Source organism: Anomaloglossus baeobatrachus, chromosome 7, assembly GCF_048569485.1.
Source record: "Anomaloglossus baeobatrachus isolate aAnoBae1 chromosome 7, aAnoBae1.hap1, whole genome shotgun sequence".
Taxonomy (NCBI): Eukaryota; Metazoa; Chordata; class Amphibia; order Anura; family Aromobatidae; genus Anomaloglossus; species Anomaloglossus baeobatrachus.
The window spans coordinates 116194168-116212888 of NC_134359.1; the positions used below are offsets into that span (position 1 = coordinate 116194168).

The 18721-nt window shown below is 50.0% G+C and overlaps 1 protein-coding gene across 2 annotated transcripts in view; it reads left to right on the top strand.

Moving 5' to 3' along the window:
* The window catches only part of CDK15 (cyclin dependent kinase 15), a 379934-nt gene that overhangs the window by 287735 nt on the left and 73478 nt on the right, over positions 1-18721 (top strand). For both annotated transcript variants that reach the window (XM_075317605.1, XM_075317606.1), the window contains one exon: positions 14814-14953. In XM_075317605.1, the coding sequence (XP_075173720.1) occupies positions 14814-14953 (140 nt within the window). The remainder of the gene's footprint in view (positions 1-14813; positions 14954-18721) is intronic.

The following is an 18721-nucleotide window of genomic DNA, read 5'->3' on the forward strand; positions in this document are numbered from 1 at the left end:
TTCGGAAGGGTTCGTGCCTAATACGTTATTTTTTATTAAGCCAACAGTATGGGAGACTTATAGGGTTATTCAAGCATAATAATAATAATAATAATAGTATTTAAAGAGGTGGTCCACTACAGAACAAAATGGCCACATCGATGTAAAGCTGTGACCGAAGGTTTTTCTAAATACCTTCTGTTGTTCACTCTACCTGTGAGTAGCGCTATCGCTGTCCGCTCATCGTCATCACATGATATAGGCTGCAGTGACCTCTGATGTCTAGTGATGTCATGTCAACTTCAGGAACTGGAAGTTGACCGGACATCACCGAGGCAGGACCCAGTCTCCGAGAGTGAATGGGCTGTGAGCAGAGTTTCATTGTACGTCACAGCTCATCATGTTGCATGTTCTTTCCTTCACTACAAAGCGCTGCAAGCACGAGCGTTGCTGGACTGTGATGTGCGGCTAAACTCCTCCCACAGCCCTTTCATTCATGGAATAACGAATAACGTTTGGAACACCATTCTAAGTCTGAACTGGGTGCAAAAACCTAAAAAAACATCACTATGGGGAGATAAGGTATGCACACCAGTGACTATGTAAGGGGAATACATGAAATAGCAGAAACTGCTGTGTGAATACTGACTTGAAAAATCCAATAGCTATATGTGTGGCGCCCCTGACCTGGTCAGGCACCACTGAGTACTGCACCCATGCTGGGGACAGTACAATACAGGTAATCCAGAAGGCTGACCGGGGTGTGGAACACAGGCGCATAGTGATCAGGTCTCACACATGTACCCATGAGAGGACCCCTGGGGATCCCAGGAGGGGGAAAAGCCTTGACCTTCACTGGAATAGTGGAGGGGGCCAAAAGCCTCCATCTCCTCTCAAGGGGTGTGGTAAGAGAGTCTGGTTGCTAGGTGGCGTAGGCAAGAACAGGAGAGGAGGGGCAGTGAGTCAGTTAGAGCAGAACTCCATAGGGCTCAGTGAGGAGCAGACCTGTGGGGCTGTTGCTGTCTAACAGCGCCCGCGCAGTGGCTACTGACGGGGGAGAACGGTCAACTAGGAGTGCTACCCGAAATCCATCTTCAGCTAAAGAGAGGGCACGGAGTGGGAAGTAAGGAGACTGCTAGAGAGTACCAGGCCCAAACGGGCGGCAGATCCCGAAGCGGAGATAGATCCAGCTTTCTTTTGCTAAACCTGCCGGTGTGGGGCTCTCAAAGCCCACGCCACAACACCACAAAAAGCCGCAGCCACGTAGCCACAGTTAGGGCCCATAGCTCACAGGAGGCAAGAAGCTGGAGTGATCTGGCCCAGGCAACAAGCACACGGCGAACGAAGGGGAGTGAGGCTTCAGCAACTTCCCTGGGTGACCCCCATAGGGACTCAAAGTCGGGGTCACCCCAAACCACCAAGGGCTAAGGAAGGCGAGTTAGTAGTCACCCTCACAAGTCAGCCTGAAGGACACCTGGTTCCCACCTGGTTCATCCCAGCTACGCCCGGGTTACTCACCCTGCCACCTGAAGTGAGTAAAAACCCTGAAAGACATTCTGCCTGTGTGGAGTTATTCTGCGCCTTGTGGTACTACGCACCTACATCGGGCCCTGGGGCTTGCCTCACTCTCAGGAGGCTATTCCAACTAACTGCACATACCATCAGCCCCAGGCGACCCTCAACCTGCAGTGGCGGTCCCTACTGGCCGCAATACTGAGAGTGGCGTCACGACTAGAAGAAGATCTCCTACCTGTGACAAGATCCAGCTGAGTGGAGTCCCTGAAGGTAATGCACCGACACAACACCTGCGGGGCTTCACATCTGGCGTCACGAACAGGATAAGGACTAGACCTGTTCAGACAGGTGACCATGTGCCTGGGCGGTCCGCTTGAAAAATTGGAAGCGCCGCCATATTGCCACCATGAAAAGCGCGCTGAAAAACAACAGCAGCCCGCGCTGGAAGAAGTTACCGCCCACGAAGAGGTGTGGCTACCCAGAGATCCCCTGCAGAGTTCTGACCTCGCTTGTGAAGAGAGCGGAAGCGTCCAGAGACGTCGGGAAGGAAAGGGAGCCAGAAGCCTGCTGCTGGGAGAGGAGCTGCTGAAAGAGGCAGAGCAGAAACTGAAGAGCTTGCTACTAGAGGCAACGGCGAGTCCACAGCTGGAGAGTCGTGCAGAAGAGGGCGCAGAAGAAATGGCGTCTGACCGCAGAAATCCAGAACCGGGCTCCGCTGCCTGGTGGTATCGGGAGCTGGCCCAGTTCTGCGACCGACTGGAGACCCGGGTCGTGGAGCAGATCAGAGAAGAACGTATGGAACTTCTGGAGATGGCTGCCGCGGTTCAGGCCTATGAGAGGGGAACCGCACGACGAGTGCCAGACCGGACGGCGACGACTCAGACCCCGATGCTGCCACCGATGGGTGAGTCCAGTATTACCCCTGCCGGCCCGGATGCCCTGACCCCTGCTGCCACGCCCGCGGTCCCTGAAGAGGCGCCCGGCGCGGCGACGCTGAGCCAGGCCGTAGCCACGCCAGGTGCGGCCCGCCAAGCCCAGGCCGCCGCAGCGATGCCCTGCCCGGCCCGCAAAGAACCGGCTGCCACCGCGACCCTCATCCGCGCCGCAGGCGTAACGCTGACCCAGGCCGCCGCCCTGCTAGGCCCGGCCCGCCAAGACCCCACCGCCGCAGCAACGCTCGTCCGCGCCGCAAGTGAGGTGCTGAACCAGGCCGCAGCCACGCCAGGCGCGGCCCGCCAAGCCCCGGCCGCCGCAGCGATGCCCTGCTCGGCCCACCAAGACCCGGTCCCTGCAGCGACGCCCAGCCCAGCCTGCACAGATCCCATCGCAGCTGCGACGCCGATCCAGGCCGCCGCCATACAGGGCGCGGCCCGCCAAGACCAGGCCGCCGCCATACCGGGCGCGGCCCGCCAAGACCAGGCCGCCGCCACGCCAGGCTCGGCCCGCACAGACCAGGCCGCCGCCATGCCAGGCGCGGCCCGCCAAGACCAGGCCGCCGCCATACAGGGCGCGGCCCGCCAAGACCAGGCCGCCGCCAAACAGGGCGCGGCCCGCCAAGAGATTGCATCACCATTTACCTCGGCCTGCAAGGCCAGAGCAGACACCGCTCCCCAGTCCAAAGAGGTCCCTGCTGGAAAGCCCACGCTGGGGGAGGACCCCGAATACTGGCGGCTGAAGGCTGACATGGAGGCCAAGTTTCCACAATGGTTGGTGGACCGGTACATGCTCCCTCCGCATACCCCCAAGAGGATTCCAGCAACCCCTGCAGCAACCACGCCAAAGAGTCCCCCGCCTGGGCCTGCTGAAGAAAGCCCATCCCCAGCACTGCCACCAAAGGAGTGCCAAGAAGAACTAAGGGGGAGAGGAGGCCAGGAAGCTGAGGAGCTGATTCTGGAGCCACCAGCAGTGGATCTATACTCAGAGCCGGAGATGTTGCCCTATTCCCGTTGGGATGAGGAAGACCTGACACCGTCCGCTGACGAAGATCTGCCTAAAAGTCTCACCTGGGAGCTTGCAAGCTGTACCACGCGGAGTTCAGGCCGCAAGACAAGGCGTCGCAACAGAACAACGCTGTCCCCTGCACCGCCATCCCCAGAGCAGAGAGAAGTCACGGCCAGAGACCTACAGGAGAAAAGGTTCCTGAGAAGAGCCAAAGCCCAGGCCAGAGGACCCCTTTGCAGAGGAGTAGTGGAAGACTTTAACTTGAAAAGCGGATACGGCTTTATTGTGGCACCAGGTATGAAAGAGGGCATTTTCGTTAATAGGAGGGATGTGAGAGCCCACTTGCCCAGAGGACACCCTGGCAGAAACTTAAAGATGGGAGACACAGTGCAGTTCACCATGCACCAAGGAGAAAGAGGCTGGTATGCCTTAGATGTAGCACCATGTCCCAAAGAAGAAAGAAAAGACAGAGATAAAGAAACAGATGCAGCAAAGGAAACAGATGAAGATCAAGAAAGAAAAGACAAGGAACCTACAGATGAAACTACCTCAGACGACGACAAAGAGCAAGAAAGCAGCAGGTGCCGCAGCCCAACAGGCCCAAGCCCTGGTATGGAGGAGTAAAGGAAAGTAAGAAGTTCAGCAGTTAGAAAGTTAAAGTTTTGAAAAAGTTTGTTTTGCAACGTTCTCAAGTTCAAGTAATGTGCCCACAAAAACTATTGTGAGAAATAAACCTTAAGGCTATGAACTGGCTATAGCCACAAACTCTCGCAGTGTAAATAGTTACACCAGAGGGCACCACCACCACCAGAGTCAGCCTGTTTAGGGGCTTGGCTCGTCTGCAACCAGGAGGAGCCCGTCCGTATATAGGGCCTTGGCTCACCTGCGACCAGAGAGCATGCCTGTTTATGGGGCCTGGCTCTCCACCACAAAGAGGGTACCTGGTCAGCACCAACTGTGGAGGCCGCCTCTACATCCTGCCAGAAGAGGCTGAAGGCGCGGATCCACCAGGCCAGGTATACCCTGAAACCACCAGCCCATGAAAGCCGCCTCTACATCCTGCCAGAAGAGGCTGAAGGCGCGGATCCACCAGGCCAGGTATACCCTGAAACCACCAGCCCCATGAAAGCCGCCTCTACATCCTGCCAGAAGTGGCTGAAGTCGCGGCCAACGTGAAAGGGTTTTGGGTGGGTTAACGGACTTGTGGGTGGAGGGTGGTGATGTATGGTACCTGGTGCTTTTAAATGTTTTACATGTTTTAATGTTTTATGCATTTTAAAATGTTGTCTTGCAGCCCGAGGACGTGCTGGTGATAACTAAGGGGGAATGTGGCGCCCCTGACCTGGTCAGGCACCACTGAGTACTGCACCCATGCTGGGGACAGTACAATACAGGTAATCCAGAAGGCTGACCGGGGTGTGGAACACAGGCGCATAGTGATCAGGTCTCACACATGTACCCATGAGAGGACCCCTGGGGATCCCAGGAGGGGGAAAAGCCTTGACCTTCACTGGAATAGTGGAGGGGGCCAAAAGCCTCCATCTCCTCTCAAGGGGTGTGGTAAGAGAGTCTGGTTGCTAGGTGGCGTAGGCAAGAACAGGAGAGGAGGGGCAGTGAGTCAGTTAGAGCAGAACTCCATAGGGCTCAGTGAGGAGCAGACCTGTGGGGCTGTTGCTGTCTAACAGCGCCCGCGCAGTGGCTACTGACGGGGGAGAACGGTCAACTAGGAGTGCTACCCGAAATCCATCTTCAGCTAAAGAGAGGGCACGGAGTGGGAAGTAAGGAGACTGCTAGAGAGTACCAGGCCCAAACGGGCGGCAGATCCCGAAGCGGAGATAGATCCAGCTTTCTTTTGCTAAACCTGCCGGTGTGGGGCTCTCAAAGCCCACGCCACAACACCACAAAAAGCCGCAGCCACGTAGCCACAGTTAGGGCCCATAGCTCACAGGAGGCAAGAAGCTGGAGTGATCTGGCCCAGGCAACAAGCACACGGCGAACGAAGGGGAGTGAGGCTTCAGCAACTTCCCTGGGTGACCCCCATAGGGACTCAAAGTCGGGGTCACCCCAAACCACCAAGGGCTAAGGAAGGCGAGTTAGTAGTCACCCTCACAAGTCAGCCTGAAGGACACCTGGTTCCCACCTGGTTCATCCCAGCTACGCCCGGGTTACTCACCCTGCCACCTGAAGTGAGTAAAAACCCTGAAAGACATTCTGCCTGTGTGGAGTTATTCTGCGCCTTGTGGTACTACATCGGGCCCTGGGGCTTGCCTCACTCTCAGGAGGCTATTCCAACTAACTGCACATACCATCAGCCTCAGGCGACCCTCAACCTGCAGTGGCGGTCCCTACTGGCCGCAATACTGAGAGTGGCGTCACGACTAGAAGAAGATCTCCTACCTGTGACAAGATCCAGCTGAGTGGAGTCCCTGAAGGTAATGCACCGACACAACACCTGCGGGGCTTCACATATGCAAGAGTGAATATGTGAAAAATGGAATCTGCATTACTGCCATGAACATATGAATCAAGAGAAATTTAGCTACTGAATTACACAGTGAATACACGGTAAGCTTTTTAACTGCATGAGAGGACACACACAAGCTAGGGACCCCAACGTAGAGAAATACTTTGGCGTAGTGTTGGGGCTCTATTGCATTGATCAATTCAGTAGCTAAATTTCTCTTGATTCATATGTTCATGGCAGTAATGCAGATTCCATTTTTCACATTTTCACTCTTACATATAGCTATTGGATTTTTCAAGTCAGTATTCACACAGCAGTTTCTGCTATTTCATGTATTCCCCTTACATAGTCACTGGTGTGCATACCTTATCTCCCCACATTCATTCATGGAGACTGGGTCCCACCTCGGTAATGCCGGGTCACCTTCCAATTCCGGAAGTTGGCATGACATCACTGGACATCAGAGGTCACTGCATCCTGGGGTCACGTGATGGGGGTGAGCGGACAGCGATAGCGCCGCTCACAGGCAGAATGGACAACAGAAGGTATTTAGAAAAAGCCTTCTGTTACAGCTTTATATCGATGTGGCCAATATTCTTTGCAGTGAATCACCCCTGCAATGTTTTTTTTATTGTCCTGTGTTTTTTTTATTGGGAATGGAAAAAATGATTGTATTACAGTAGCAGCATAAGGAATTAGATTTCTAAAATTTTCTTCACGCATTGCTTTTTTGCTTTGCATAAATTGTTCGTTATTGATGGAGCATGCCAGACTTTGGAACAGCAGACCCACCCGAGGGGGGTCCAGATGCAGTGAATGGCAGAGGCCCATGGCCCTTATGGAGGAGGTAGGACTGGGTGACTTGGCAGAGAAATTCATCCGGTCTTCCAAGTCGGAAGCTGAGGCCTACTCCCCAGCTCAACTCCGAACAACTTGGAGTCCTGCTGGCTCAGTGGCTGGTGAATACCCCATCGACCCCACCGAAGGCCTCACCCTGTGTCCAGATTTGTCATCCTTATTCTCAAAGGACATTTTTACTCCTGGAAGGAAGCCTCTTACTACTAAAGCAAAATGGGCTGCGGGCTGTCATCAAAGACAAGAAGGAGATGGAAGAGTGGGTTAGCTAGTCCACCTGAACCCTCCTGGTGGAGAAGAACTAGTGCATTTGATGATCCAGGGCAAATTAATGATAGCGGACGAGGCTTCAACTTTGAGATGGAGGAAAAGACCTGTCATGTCCCCACCAGAGTCCGCTCCTGTGACTTCTGCTCCGATCGCCAGATGACACCGTGTTCCCACCATGGATAGTGCTGGTGATGGGAGAGGAGTCGGTGCCCATGGCTCTGCTGAGCACAGGCTCCGCTCATCCACTAGGCTGGGTTTCCCTGGAACCTGCAGTACCACTGGCTGACTTTAGGTGGCGTGTGTCTTCCAGCTGAAGTTGCCATCATTCACCTGCAGCCAATGGGAAGACACCACACCCTTCTTATTCCCCCTCCTGTCATGTGACCACTGCCAGAGATAGTTTGTATTCCTGGTTCTTGTGCTATATGTATTTTGATTCCTGTGCACTGACCTTGCTTGTGTTCTGACTACCCTTCTGCCTGTCGTTTATGTACCTCGCTGCCCGATCTGGATTTGACCTCTGCTTCATTTGCTGATTATGTCCTTGCCTGCCGATTCTGTCCCTATTCTGCAGTTCTTGGTTTGACCCTGCCTGATGACTACTCTCCGAGCTGCAGCCCTCCACAGGTAGTGATCACCTTGGGCCCTGTGTAATACCAAAATCCCTGTATAGGGGTTAAAGGGTTTTCAGGGTTCTAGGGGTCCTGCTTGGTGAGTGGCTTCCCTCTAGCCTGTCCATTACAGCCCGTATGAGTCTGTGGATCCAGGCAGGCGTTACAGGACCAGACACAAAGTCTATGTCAATGCCTCCAGTCTTCTAGAGGGTGAGGGAGTGCAGTTCATAAAGGAGGATGTACTGCGGGGCTCGTACACAGTAGCAGTCACTCAACTGCAAGAGGCGTTCGAGAACTTGTCCCTGCCACCTCAGCAGAGGCTGGTTCCTTCACAACCAATGACACCTCCAATTCCTGGCACTCATGAGAGAAGGAACAGCAGAGAAAGTGCCATGAGACATCCGGAGGCCTCTTGTAGCACATCAGGTCATCCGTTGCTCTTTTCCCCTCTCCCCTCTGCATAGGATAGGGTTCAGTCTCTCAGGGGCTGTTCAGGACAGAGTCCATGGAGAAAGTCCATAAACAGGACAGGACTTGGTCCTCAGGGGCAAAATGGGCCAAGTCCATGAGGGTGCAAGGGGCAAGTCCCAGGCTGAGGGTACAGTCCTCCTCCAGTCCAAAGTTCTCGCATAACCCCCTCTTCTTCCAGCTCTGTCATCTCCATCTGTACGCTCTGGTCTCGTCTCACGGAATGGCGCCGGCCGGTGTAATGACGTGCGTTTCCTGTGACTCTGGGCTCGCCTCTTTTGGCTTTGTGGCCCTGCTGTGTCACACATCCATCTTCTTGGCTGCGCTCACAGCCATGCCTCTGATGTACACTGGGTGTTACTCACTGGCAGGTGTTCTCTGACCTGCTGAACCTCCTTCTCATAGGCGCTTTCTTCACAAGGCACTCCTCTTCTGTGAGGGCCACCTCTCACCGGATGGACCTTCTCGACAGCGCCTCCCCTCTGCATGGGGAGCACTCCTCCTGGCCAGGTATGTTTACATGCTCTTGGATACTGGGTCCTCCCACAAAGGCCAGCGCATTCTCCCTTCAGGACGCGGACCGTCGCCATGTTGGGGATCACACTGCCATCCATCATCTTGATTTTCAGTCATTTCAAATCACAATCATCACAGTTAATTTGCAGTGCCTCATCTTTAGGCTACTTTTCTTCAGGCACTCCGATCACAGCACCAGGGGTCACTTCCCCGCTTTCATGTGAGGAACTTGCATCCTGCCGACTGCGCCAAAATGTAGGGTCGGTCCTGGCATTGGCTGAGGCCTGGAGTTGTAGTCGTGCACCTGCCCAACGCACTACATGAAACAGGGTTGGGGTGTGTGGGAGAGCTGGTGTGGTTACCTAAGGGCTGCGGGTTCTTTTCACAGGCTGATGGTCCTGAAGAAACACAGACACCCTCTTTGTTGCTGATTAACACTTTTTAACTTTACTAAAACACCACCATTCTTCTCAGAGGTACATGTACCTTACAGGCTTTGGTATACAGTGCAACACGGCTCTTCCTATACTGGCTATATAGAGAGTCCCACTGGTTCTTGAGAGTATACAGATCCTTCACTTTTGGTCTTTTGTCAAGAAACTTCTCACATAAGGATAGGCTACCCTGAGTTTAACATCCAAAGACCCCAGAACTGGTAATGTCGGAAAAAGGCACTGAGCTTCTCCCGCACAACTTCAGTCTATCTGCGGACCTCAGAGGCGCTGTTGATATATCTCCCGGACACCGTTCTGTATGAACCTTCTGTAAGTCACTGACTTCAGTCTTCCTCCTGCCCAATGCTTCTGCCTCGTCTTCATTCAGCATACCACACCACTCTATCCTTCTGTATCTTGCTTTCACTTCATCTCTACCACTTACTGACTAAAACCAGGAAATCCTACCTCTTATATCCCCCTAAGCTGTGGGCCAGGCTTTCTACATTAACCCTTGCAATCCTACCACTATACCTTCTATCTGAGCTCCCTCCTAGCATTTGCAGAGTCCAGTGCCATCTGGTGGTAGGGAGCAGAACTGCGACATAACCCACATGCATCTTTCTATAATACACTAAAAGGCATAATACAATAAACAGACAAAATATACGTATTCAGTACAACAGCCAGTGTCTTCAGAGGGTTTGCAGGGCAGGGGTCGCCCTCCTATACTCTGAAGAGGCCAATACTGCGGAACTGCCAGAGATTGCAGCTCATGTGGCTGTTATGTGGCATGTGGCACAGGGGGCCCACTTGCCTCTATACATGTAGATAGCAGAGGCAGAGGCTAAAGAGAAATGGGAGTGAGCATGGCCGGACATCTGTTTGCTATGAAGTGGAGTTGGATGTCTGGTGGCCCTTTTTGTATCAGTTCCACCTTTAATGGGGACAGTTGCTAAGTCTCTAAAAATACAAAATTATCCCCGGCACTCCAAGAGAAAAAAGAAACAATGTCTGGGTATTTTTGATGTTTTTTATTGTGAATAGTCTTATCTCGACGTTTCGGTCATACCTTGACCTTTATCAAGAGAATTAATCAGACTATAGAAAGAGAACATAAAAAAACAGAAATTAATACATAATACAGGAGAAGAATTACCAGGAGACACAGCTCCGGTTATTTATATACATTGTACACAAAAGGAGTATACATTACAATGGTAAGGTACAGAGTCAAAGATATATATAAGATAATAACATCTGTATACACCCAAGAAGAAAGAACAACATCCGAAGTAATTGTTTACCAACTGGAAACTTATCATGTAAGTATCAGAAGAGACTAACAGGTAGACGTACCTATGAAGCAGAGAAATCAGTATGTGCATACTACTCGAGGGAGGGAGCAATACGAGTCACCACTCATATGAAGAGGAACTTATCAGGTGCGTATGAGCGCTAGGTGAAAGAAAGAATCATTAACAAAGGAAACCTATGCAGTGATTCTTGACTGTGATCGGTGAATAAGTAATATGTGAATACCTGTGACTGAATAATAGACAATCGGGATCAGCCAGTCAATAGTCTATGGGGTAATCATGTAGTGGTATTCCACCGAGGTAGAATTCAGTCACCGATCACCGATGGACCAGTTTGTATGGAAAGCGGGCTGACTAAAGGTCCAGTCACACACAACGACTTACCAGCGATCCCGAAAACGATGCGACCTGATAGGGATCGCTGGTAAGTCGCTGGGAGGTCACTGGTGAGATGTCACACAGTCAGGGGTACTTTGCACGTTGCAACATCGCTACTGCGATCTCGTCGGGGTCAAATCGAAATTGACGCACATCTAGCGCCGGTAACGACGACGCAACGTGTAAAGCCTAGAAGCACCGATAAACGATCGCAAAAGCGTCGAAAATCGGTGATCTGTGTAGTGTCGGTCATTTCCATAATTTCGCTGCAGCGACAGGTACGATTTTGTTCCTCGTTCCTGCGGCAGCACACATCGCTGTGTATGAAGCTGCAGGTGCGATGAACATCTCCTTACCTGCGTCCCGCCTGCAGTGAGGAATGAAGGAGGTGGGCGGGATGTTTACGTCCCGCTCATCTTTGACCCTCCGCTTCTATTGGCCGCCTGCCGTGTGACGTCGCTGTGACGCCTCACGACCCGCCCCCTTAGGAAGGAGGCGGGTCGCTGGCCAGAGTGACGTCGCAGGGCAGCTAAGTGCGTGTGAAGCTGCCGTAGCGATAATGTTCGCTACGGCAGCTATCACAAGATATCGCATCTGCGATGGGGGCGGGGACTATCGCGCTCGGCATCGCTACAATCGACTAGCGATGTCGCAGCATGCAAAGTACCCCTCAGACCTTACCAACGATGCAGGAACAATACAGGTCGCAGTAGCGACCTGTATAACAATCTCAGCAGTCACTGTGACCCTGTCAGACAGTGTCAAACACAGCGATGTGTCCTGCCCAGCAGGACATCGCCTTTGAAGAAAATGGCCTGGACCATTCTGCAACGACTAGCAATCTCACAGCAGGGGCCTGATCGCTGGTAGATGTCACACATAACGAGATCGCTAACGGGATCGCTACTGCGTCACAGAAACCGTGACTCAGCAGCGATCTGGAAAGATTTTAATCGAACATGTCTGATTTCCCACCGACTATAGCATTGTTCTCCCTGAGATAAGATACCAGCCAACATACCAAAAGGCAGCTATCTCATAGAGAACAGAAGATCACTCAGCCAAGTGAACGCTTCTGTGTTTGGGAGTGTGGGCTGTTATGGTCGAAGCATCATTCCTCGAACGGCCATCTAGTGTGCATGGCCTGCTTTAGAATACTGCAACATTTCATCCATTAGTCCCAAAATAAAGCCACAAGAAAAAAAACAATTTCAAATTGAAACGGTATGAGCTTGGAAGATTTATATAATACTAGACATGATTAATTTAGGTGACCTAATTATCTATTGTTTATGATTATAAAGGAAAGATAAGATTGTTTTCTTCTATCAGCCCTATAACACATAGAAGATTGAACTGTTGTACCACTTCTAAGTAAACACTTGAATTTGGGTGATAATTCCCACTTGAGCAGCATTTATTAGGACTTTGCCATGGTCCCCTTTTCTACAGACTAATAAGATAAGCCCCCAGAGCTTCTTATACATTGTTTTCAAGTCATGCTAAATGGATTCCTTCAATTACTTAGTCACACATACCCAGGATACTTCAGTAACTTGATAAGCTTAGTTCTGAGTTTATCTAACAACATTGGTTAGTGATTTGAAATTCTGTGTCCGAGTGTGCGGCAGCCAAATGAAGCTGTGCTACATTACTGGACTGGTTCCTCTGACAGCTGATGATAAATGGAATCTATTGTGTTTTACAGCAAACAAAACGTCATTTCTTCTTGGTTTTAGCGGTTAGAAACATTTGTTTTGTATTTTGTCTATTAAATGGATTTGTTCACATGAAACTAATACCCAGCTGCTGTGCGTCTTGGCTGCCCAACCTCTGAGATACCTTATCTTTACCAGAAATGACTATATTACACTCAGTATTCTTTATTTCACCTTGACCTATTGTCACTATTGTTGTCTCCTCCTAGTCTCATAAACAAATTTGTATACCTCAATTCAATCTTTCCCTGGATAGCATCAGCCTCATGCAATAAATAACCTGCAGGTCCAGACTCAACTGAAATCTGTCTCTGTATATATTCTGTAGTCATCTGGTGTCTTAAAAACTCAGAACGGTATGTTCTCTCGTAAAATGGCCATAAAATGGTATCTTGTGTACTTCGGGTGACTTTATTTAATGTATATAGTACAAAGAATCCATTGTAGTTAATTGATTTGATCACAAACGTATATGATTATATATTTCTGACAGTGGCATAGCTAGTCTGATGGGCCCAGTGCAAGATTTGGGCTTGGGTGCCACCCCCCTGCATGTTGGTCAAATGTATAGGCGCTTGTAGCTCTCTAAATCCTATAAAGGCATACTTGTTGCCCCCCCATTTTGCAGTAATGTCCCCCATCCTGAACCCCTTAAAGGTAAAATGTCCCCCATACTTGACCCCTACCTGTCATATAAATCCCTTATCTTGGACCCTTCCTGATATCTATGTCCCCCATCCTGGGCCCCTTCCTGGTATATATGTCCTCCATTCTGGGACCCCTTCCTGGTATATATGACCCCCATCTGGGTCCCTTCCTAGTATATATGTCCCCCATCCTGGGCCGCTTCCTGGTATATACTGTATGTCCCCATCCTGGTGTATATATATATCCTGCATTATGGGCCCCTTCCTTGTATATATATATATCCCCCATTCTGCCTCTGTTCTACAATGCATAACATTCTTCTCACTTTCCTTTGCTCCCATGATGCGCAGCATCTCCTTCTGCAGCTGGAGCAGAGGCCGGCACCTGACATCAGCGTGCCTGCTATGGGCGACTTAAGACATCACTGATATGTGCCTGTGACTGTTACGCCAATGTTAACTGCCAAACTCTGAATGGCCGGAGGTGTATATTTCCTGTGTCATGGTCATGGTTCAACTCTGTCATGGTTACCTGTGTCATGGTTCAACTCTGCAGTTTGAACAAGTGATCTCTAGTTGTTGGTTGGTTTCCCTATTCACCACAGCCTTTTTTATGTTGCTCCACCTGCTGAAGGACTTCTTGTCTTCCTTATGCTTTGCCTTACTTTTTTAATTCTATTCAGGTGTGTGAATTTTCTCGGTTGGTTTGCCAAATCACATTTTGGGAGGGGCTATTTATACTTACTACACAGGTGCCTCAGTGCTGGCTATATTTCTGGATGGATGGTTATCTGGAGTCCCAGCTCCTCGGTTAAGGTTGTCTTACTGAGACATTGCTACTGCTATTCTTTGCAGGTTGTTTGTGTGAATTCCTCTCTAGTTATCTCCTTTTTTGTTTCACTTATATTTGGGAGGGTTTCCACGTATTCTGTTATTCTTTTTGATTTCTTGCATTCCATAATTCCTGTATGACTGTATTTGCACATTTCTAGCCTTATGTCTCACCCTCTGTCAGAGTGTAGTTAATTTATGCTTATTGTTGTGTTGTGTTACACTTAGTTTATAGCTTAGGGTGCAGTTAAGGACACTCAGGTCAACCATCGATGAGTGGCGTCGCCATTATTTGATCTCAGGGTGCCAACCTCCACTGTCAGGCCGGGACAATTCAGATCTAGGGCAAGTACTAGCCTTTTTTGGGACCTATGTATTTCTGGTTTTACATCTTTCCTGGTTTGTCCATCTCTATGAGAGTGTTAGTGTTCTGTTGTAACATCAGGAATTAATTTTCAGCTGAATGTGCATCCTCGAAGTCACATCCAGCGAAATAGCCACTGGTGTCAGCGGGCCCCCCTCTCCTGATTGGGCCCTTTCATGATCTCATTCCACGGGCCTGGCCAGGGTCGTACCCTCTCTGACCACAATTGTGATGCTCCTGATTTTTTATATGACGCCTATAAATTACATTTAAGACCCATTTGTTTTGCATATAAACATATGCGCAATGGCATTTATGTATAGAAGTATATTTTAGACACATGGACATTCTAGGATACACAATACTAAATACTATAAAATACAATTTACGGTGTATAATATTTGACATTATGCAATTAGTCTTATCTGTATATAATTGGTGACCTGAATATAAAATGTAAATTTAAGTAACAAAAAAAACAATCTTGTTTTGTGTTCCAGATTGAGTAGAACTATGGGGGCAGAAGATCTTGCATGTAAGATGCTGAAAGGTTGTCCTCGTGAAAGGATTTCTGCTGAAGATGCCCTTCTTCATAAATTCTTTAGCACATTGCCTTGTCAACTTTACCAGCTATCTGACGGTAGGTTGTAGGACACATCCAAGCATCTACTTTATGTAATATTCAAACGTCTAATCTGTACTTTTAGGCCACGTACACAAGTTGGGTTAAAAATGCACAAGTGATGCCTGGGTTTCTATTACACCTTTCCTCTAAGGCGGGCTTTGCACCTTACAACATCACAAGCCGATGCTGCGATGTCGAGTGCGATAGTCCCCGCCCCCGTCGCAAGTACGAAATCTTGTGATAGCTGGCGTAGCGAAAATTATCGCTACGCCAGCTTCACATGCACTCACCTGCCCTGCGACCGTTGCTCTGGCCGGCGACCCGCCTCCTTCCTAAGGGGGCGGGTCGTGCGGCGTCATAGCGACGTCACACGGCACAATAGCGGCGGAGGGGCGGAGATGAGCAGGATGTAAACATCCCTCCCACCTCCTTCCTTCTCATTGCAGCCGGGTGGCAGAAAGGAGATGTTCCTCGCTCCTGCGGCTTCATACACAGCGATGTATGCTGCCGCAGGAACGAGGAACAACATCGTACCTGTCGCTGCACCGGCATTATGGAAATGTCAGAGAATATGTGACGCCCTGGGCAAGCCAGGGGTCACAGGTCACACCACCACCACACCCTACACCCCAGTTAGGAACACCTAAGCTACCAAAATCCTTGTTGCCTTCCTCCAGGGGCTGATGTTCACACCAGGGGGTGGGCCAGGCGGTTGGCTCCGCCCACCGAGGAGTACACAGCCCTGAAGGCGCGAGGAACCAGGCAGATGAGTTTAGGAAGTGAAAGTAGAAGGAAGTGAGAGAGGAGCTAAGTGAAGTGGAAGTGAAGTAGTAGAGGAGCAGAAGAAAAGAGTAAAAGTGTCAGTAAAGAAAGCCTGAAGTTGGTCCGTGGCTGTGTGCCTGGACAGTGTCAGCAAGGTCAGCAAACGGTGATGACAGTCTAGAGGGGGACTGCTCGGAGGTTGCTGGAAGGACCGCGGACGGGTAGTGGCCCGGCGGTCTGGAACAGTATACGAAGAACAGTTAGCACCAGGGCAGGGGCCTCTCGGACCCCGGCAAGGCTAGGAGTCGCCGTAAATTTGCCGAATCCGTCAGTGAAGGGGACGTCTGTCTCCAAACAACCAAGTCCCGATTGAAGGCAACAGTCCAACCATTGAGGAGAGACACCGCCACCGTCAGGGCACCAGTTTCCCAGGGCCAGCGCCTGCGGGCAAAGTAGGGCTCCTCCGGCCCATATCCAAGCCGGGGAGCGGGTTACCGGTGGGAACCCATCGCAACCATTGTCAACTTAGGTGCAGGACAGAGGGACCGTCACTGTCACCTACTGGGGAAAGCAAGTGCAGCCGTCCGTGGGAACCGTCTTTCCAGCCGTGTGTTTTACCGAGAACTGTGTCATCGTCTCAGGCTGAGTGAGTACCACAGTGCTGCAAGGCACAGTGCTGCCCCCGCGTCCCTGCGCCCACCAAGCCCTGCATCTCCCAACCCATCACTGGGCCCCGGGATCACCAACCCCTACCCATGGAGGGGCAACACAAAAACTGGCTGCTCCATACAATCCTTCCCGGGATCCCCATACAGAGCAGCGGTGGTGCCAACAAATCACCACAACCGTGGGTGGCGTCACGGACAATAAACAATCCCCACACCCAAAAACAACCCCCTTTCACTCACGGGCGAGGAGCGCCGCTCGAGTCCCCGGGATCCGGCCCATCGCTCGATCCACTGAGCAGCGGCAGCAGCAGGCCGCAGTGCCAGCCGGACCCGAGCAGCAGTGGGAGAGCGCGGCGTCCCCTCCTCCGCCCGCGACAAATACACCGATGATACGATAACTACGCTTTTGCGCTCGTTCATCATATCAAAAAGGTTTTACACACTACGGCATCGCAAGTGATGCCGGATGTGCGTCACTTTCGATTTGACCCCACCGACATCGCACCTGCGATGTCGTAGTGTGCAAAGCTGCCCTAAGGGTGTGTGCCCACAATCAGTGTTTGCAGCGTTTTGGACACAGCATGCTTCAGCTGCATCCAAAATGCTGCATTGTACAGTACAAGCACATGAGATGGGATTTCTAGAAATCCCGTGTGAACTGTGCTTGTTTTTTCCACAGCAAACACTGACCTGTGGTGCGTCTTTCCAGGCTGCAGCAAGTCAATTGTTTGCTGCGGATTTGCATACGTCCTCCGTAGGGAGAACACAAGCGAAAGACCGCAGCGCACTGAACCCTGATCGGATGCAGTGAGTCCTAATCATGGGCATATACTCTAATTGTTCCACTTCTGATTTTGGCCACAAATATTGAGGTAAAAAAACTCATCAAATACTCCACATGGCCTAATTCCCTGTCATGCGCCTGGCCCACCCACTGTGTCAGAGCTTGGCAAAAGTGGTGTGAAAACACCAAAAGTTGCAAAATATATGCCCAGCCTTGCATTGAACAAATATTTTATAACCATTCAAAGCTTTTTATGACAGTTTTCTGGCTCAAAAGCTTCGATGAATTTGGTGTCTCTATGAGAATTTATTGGTGTAAAGGGTGGCTACTTTTTAACTTTCTATATATGGAGAAAATCTGGATTCAAAATACGTTTAAAAGTTATATATTGTTTGTCAGTTAATTACTAAGTGAATTAATTCAGAACAGTAAATGGTTGGAGTCACACATGCAGTTTTTGGTATTTTCCTTAATTCAGTTTTTGGAATTAACCATAGGCGTGGATAGTAAAGCGTTTACCTTTCCTAATGCCGTCCGGTTTCCTGTCTACATTAGTCTGTGTTCTGATAATAAAGCAGTAGATACAATCTGTTATACAACAACCCGCGTCTGATAACGGCTGTTACCGCTCATAAATGGAGCTGATAATAGAAGTATATTACAGACTATCTATACATACAATTCATTGATGTATGTCTAGTTCCCAATCATGAGCTTGTCTTGCAAGGGTAATGGAGGAAGTCTGCAGTTATATAAAATGTAAATGTAATTTAATTTAGGTATCCTAAATATACCATAGTGTTGTTACCTTGGCTGCTGTGAGAATCTGCCATCAACTTATAATTATCTACAAACGGGATCTAGCCTACAGACTGTTGTAAAGTAGCCGAGCACTGCTGGGTTTTATATTCCCATCTATCTTGCTGCATTTTATAGACCTCCAAAAAAATTCAAGAAAAATCCAGCAATCCCAAACGATAAAATAAATTCCAAAACTTTATTATACATTTTAAAATTCCATGGTTAGCACTCCATTAAAAGGGAAACAGATGACGCGTTTCGAATTCAACAGATCCTTACTCATATCTGCTTTTAATTTCACATGGATCTATCATACTGATGTCTTGAGATGTTGCTTCAGTATTGTTACATAATCTTCTTTTCTCATGATGCCATCTAATTTGTGAATTGCACCAGTCGCTCGTGCAGCAAAAAACCCCCACAACATGATACGGCCACCCCCCCATGTTTCACAGTTGGGATGGTGTTTTTAAGCCCCCGTTACACATAGCGATATCATTAGCGAGATTGCTGAAACGTCACAGGTTTTGTGACACAACAGCGACCTCGCTAGCGTTCTCGCTACGTGTGACACATAGCAGTGACCGGCCCGCCGCTGCGATATCGCCGATCGTACCTGAACGTCCTGGTTCATTTTTTGATCATTGTAGTCCCGCTGGGCAGCATGCATCGCTGTGTTTGACGCCATAACAAAGACGAGCGACCTCGTTGGCGACTCAGAACTCAGCGTTCTATTGAGGTGAGGTCTGAGTTGTCAGAATAGCTGCT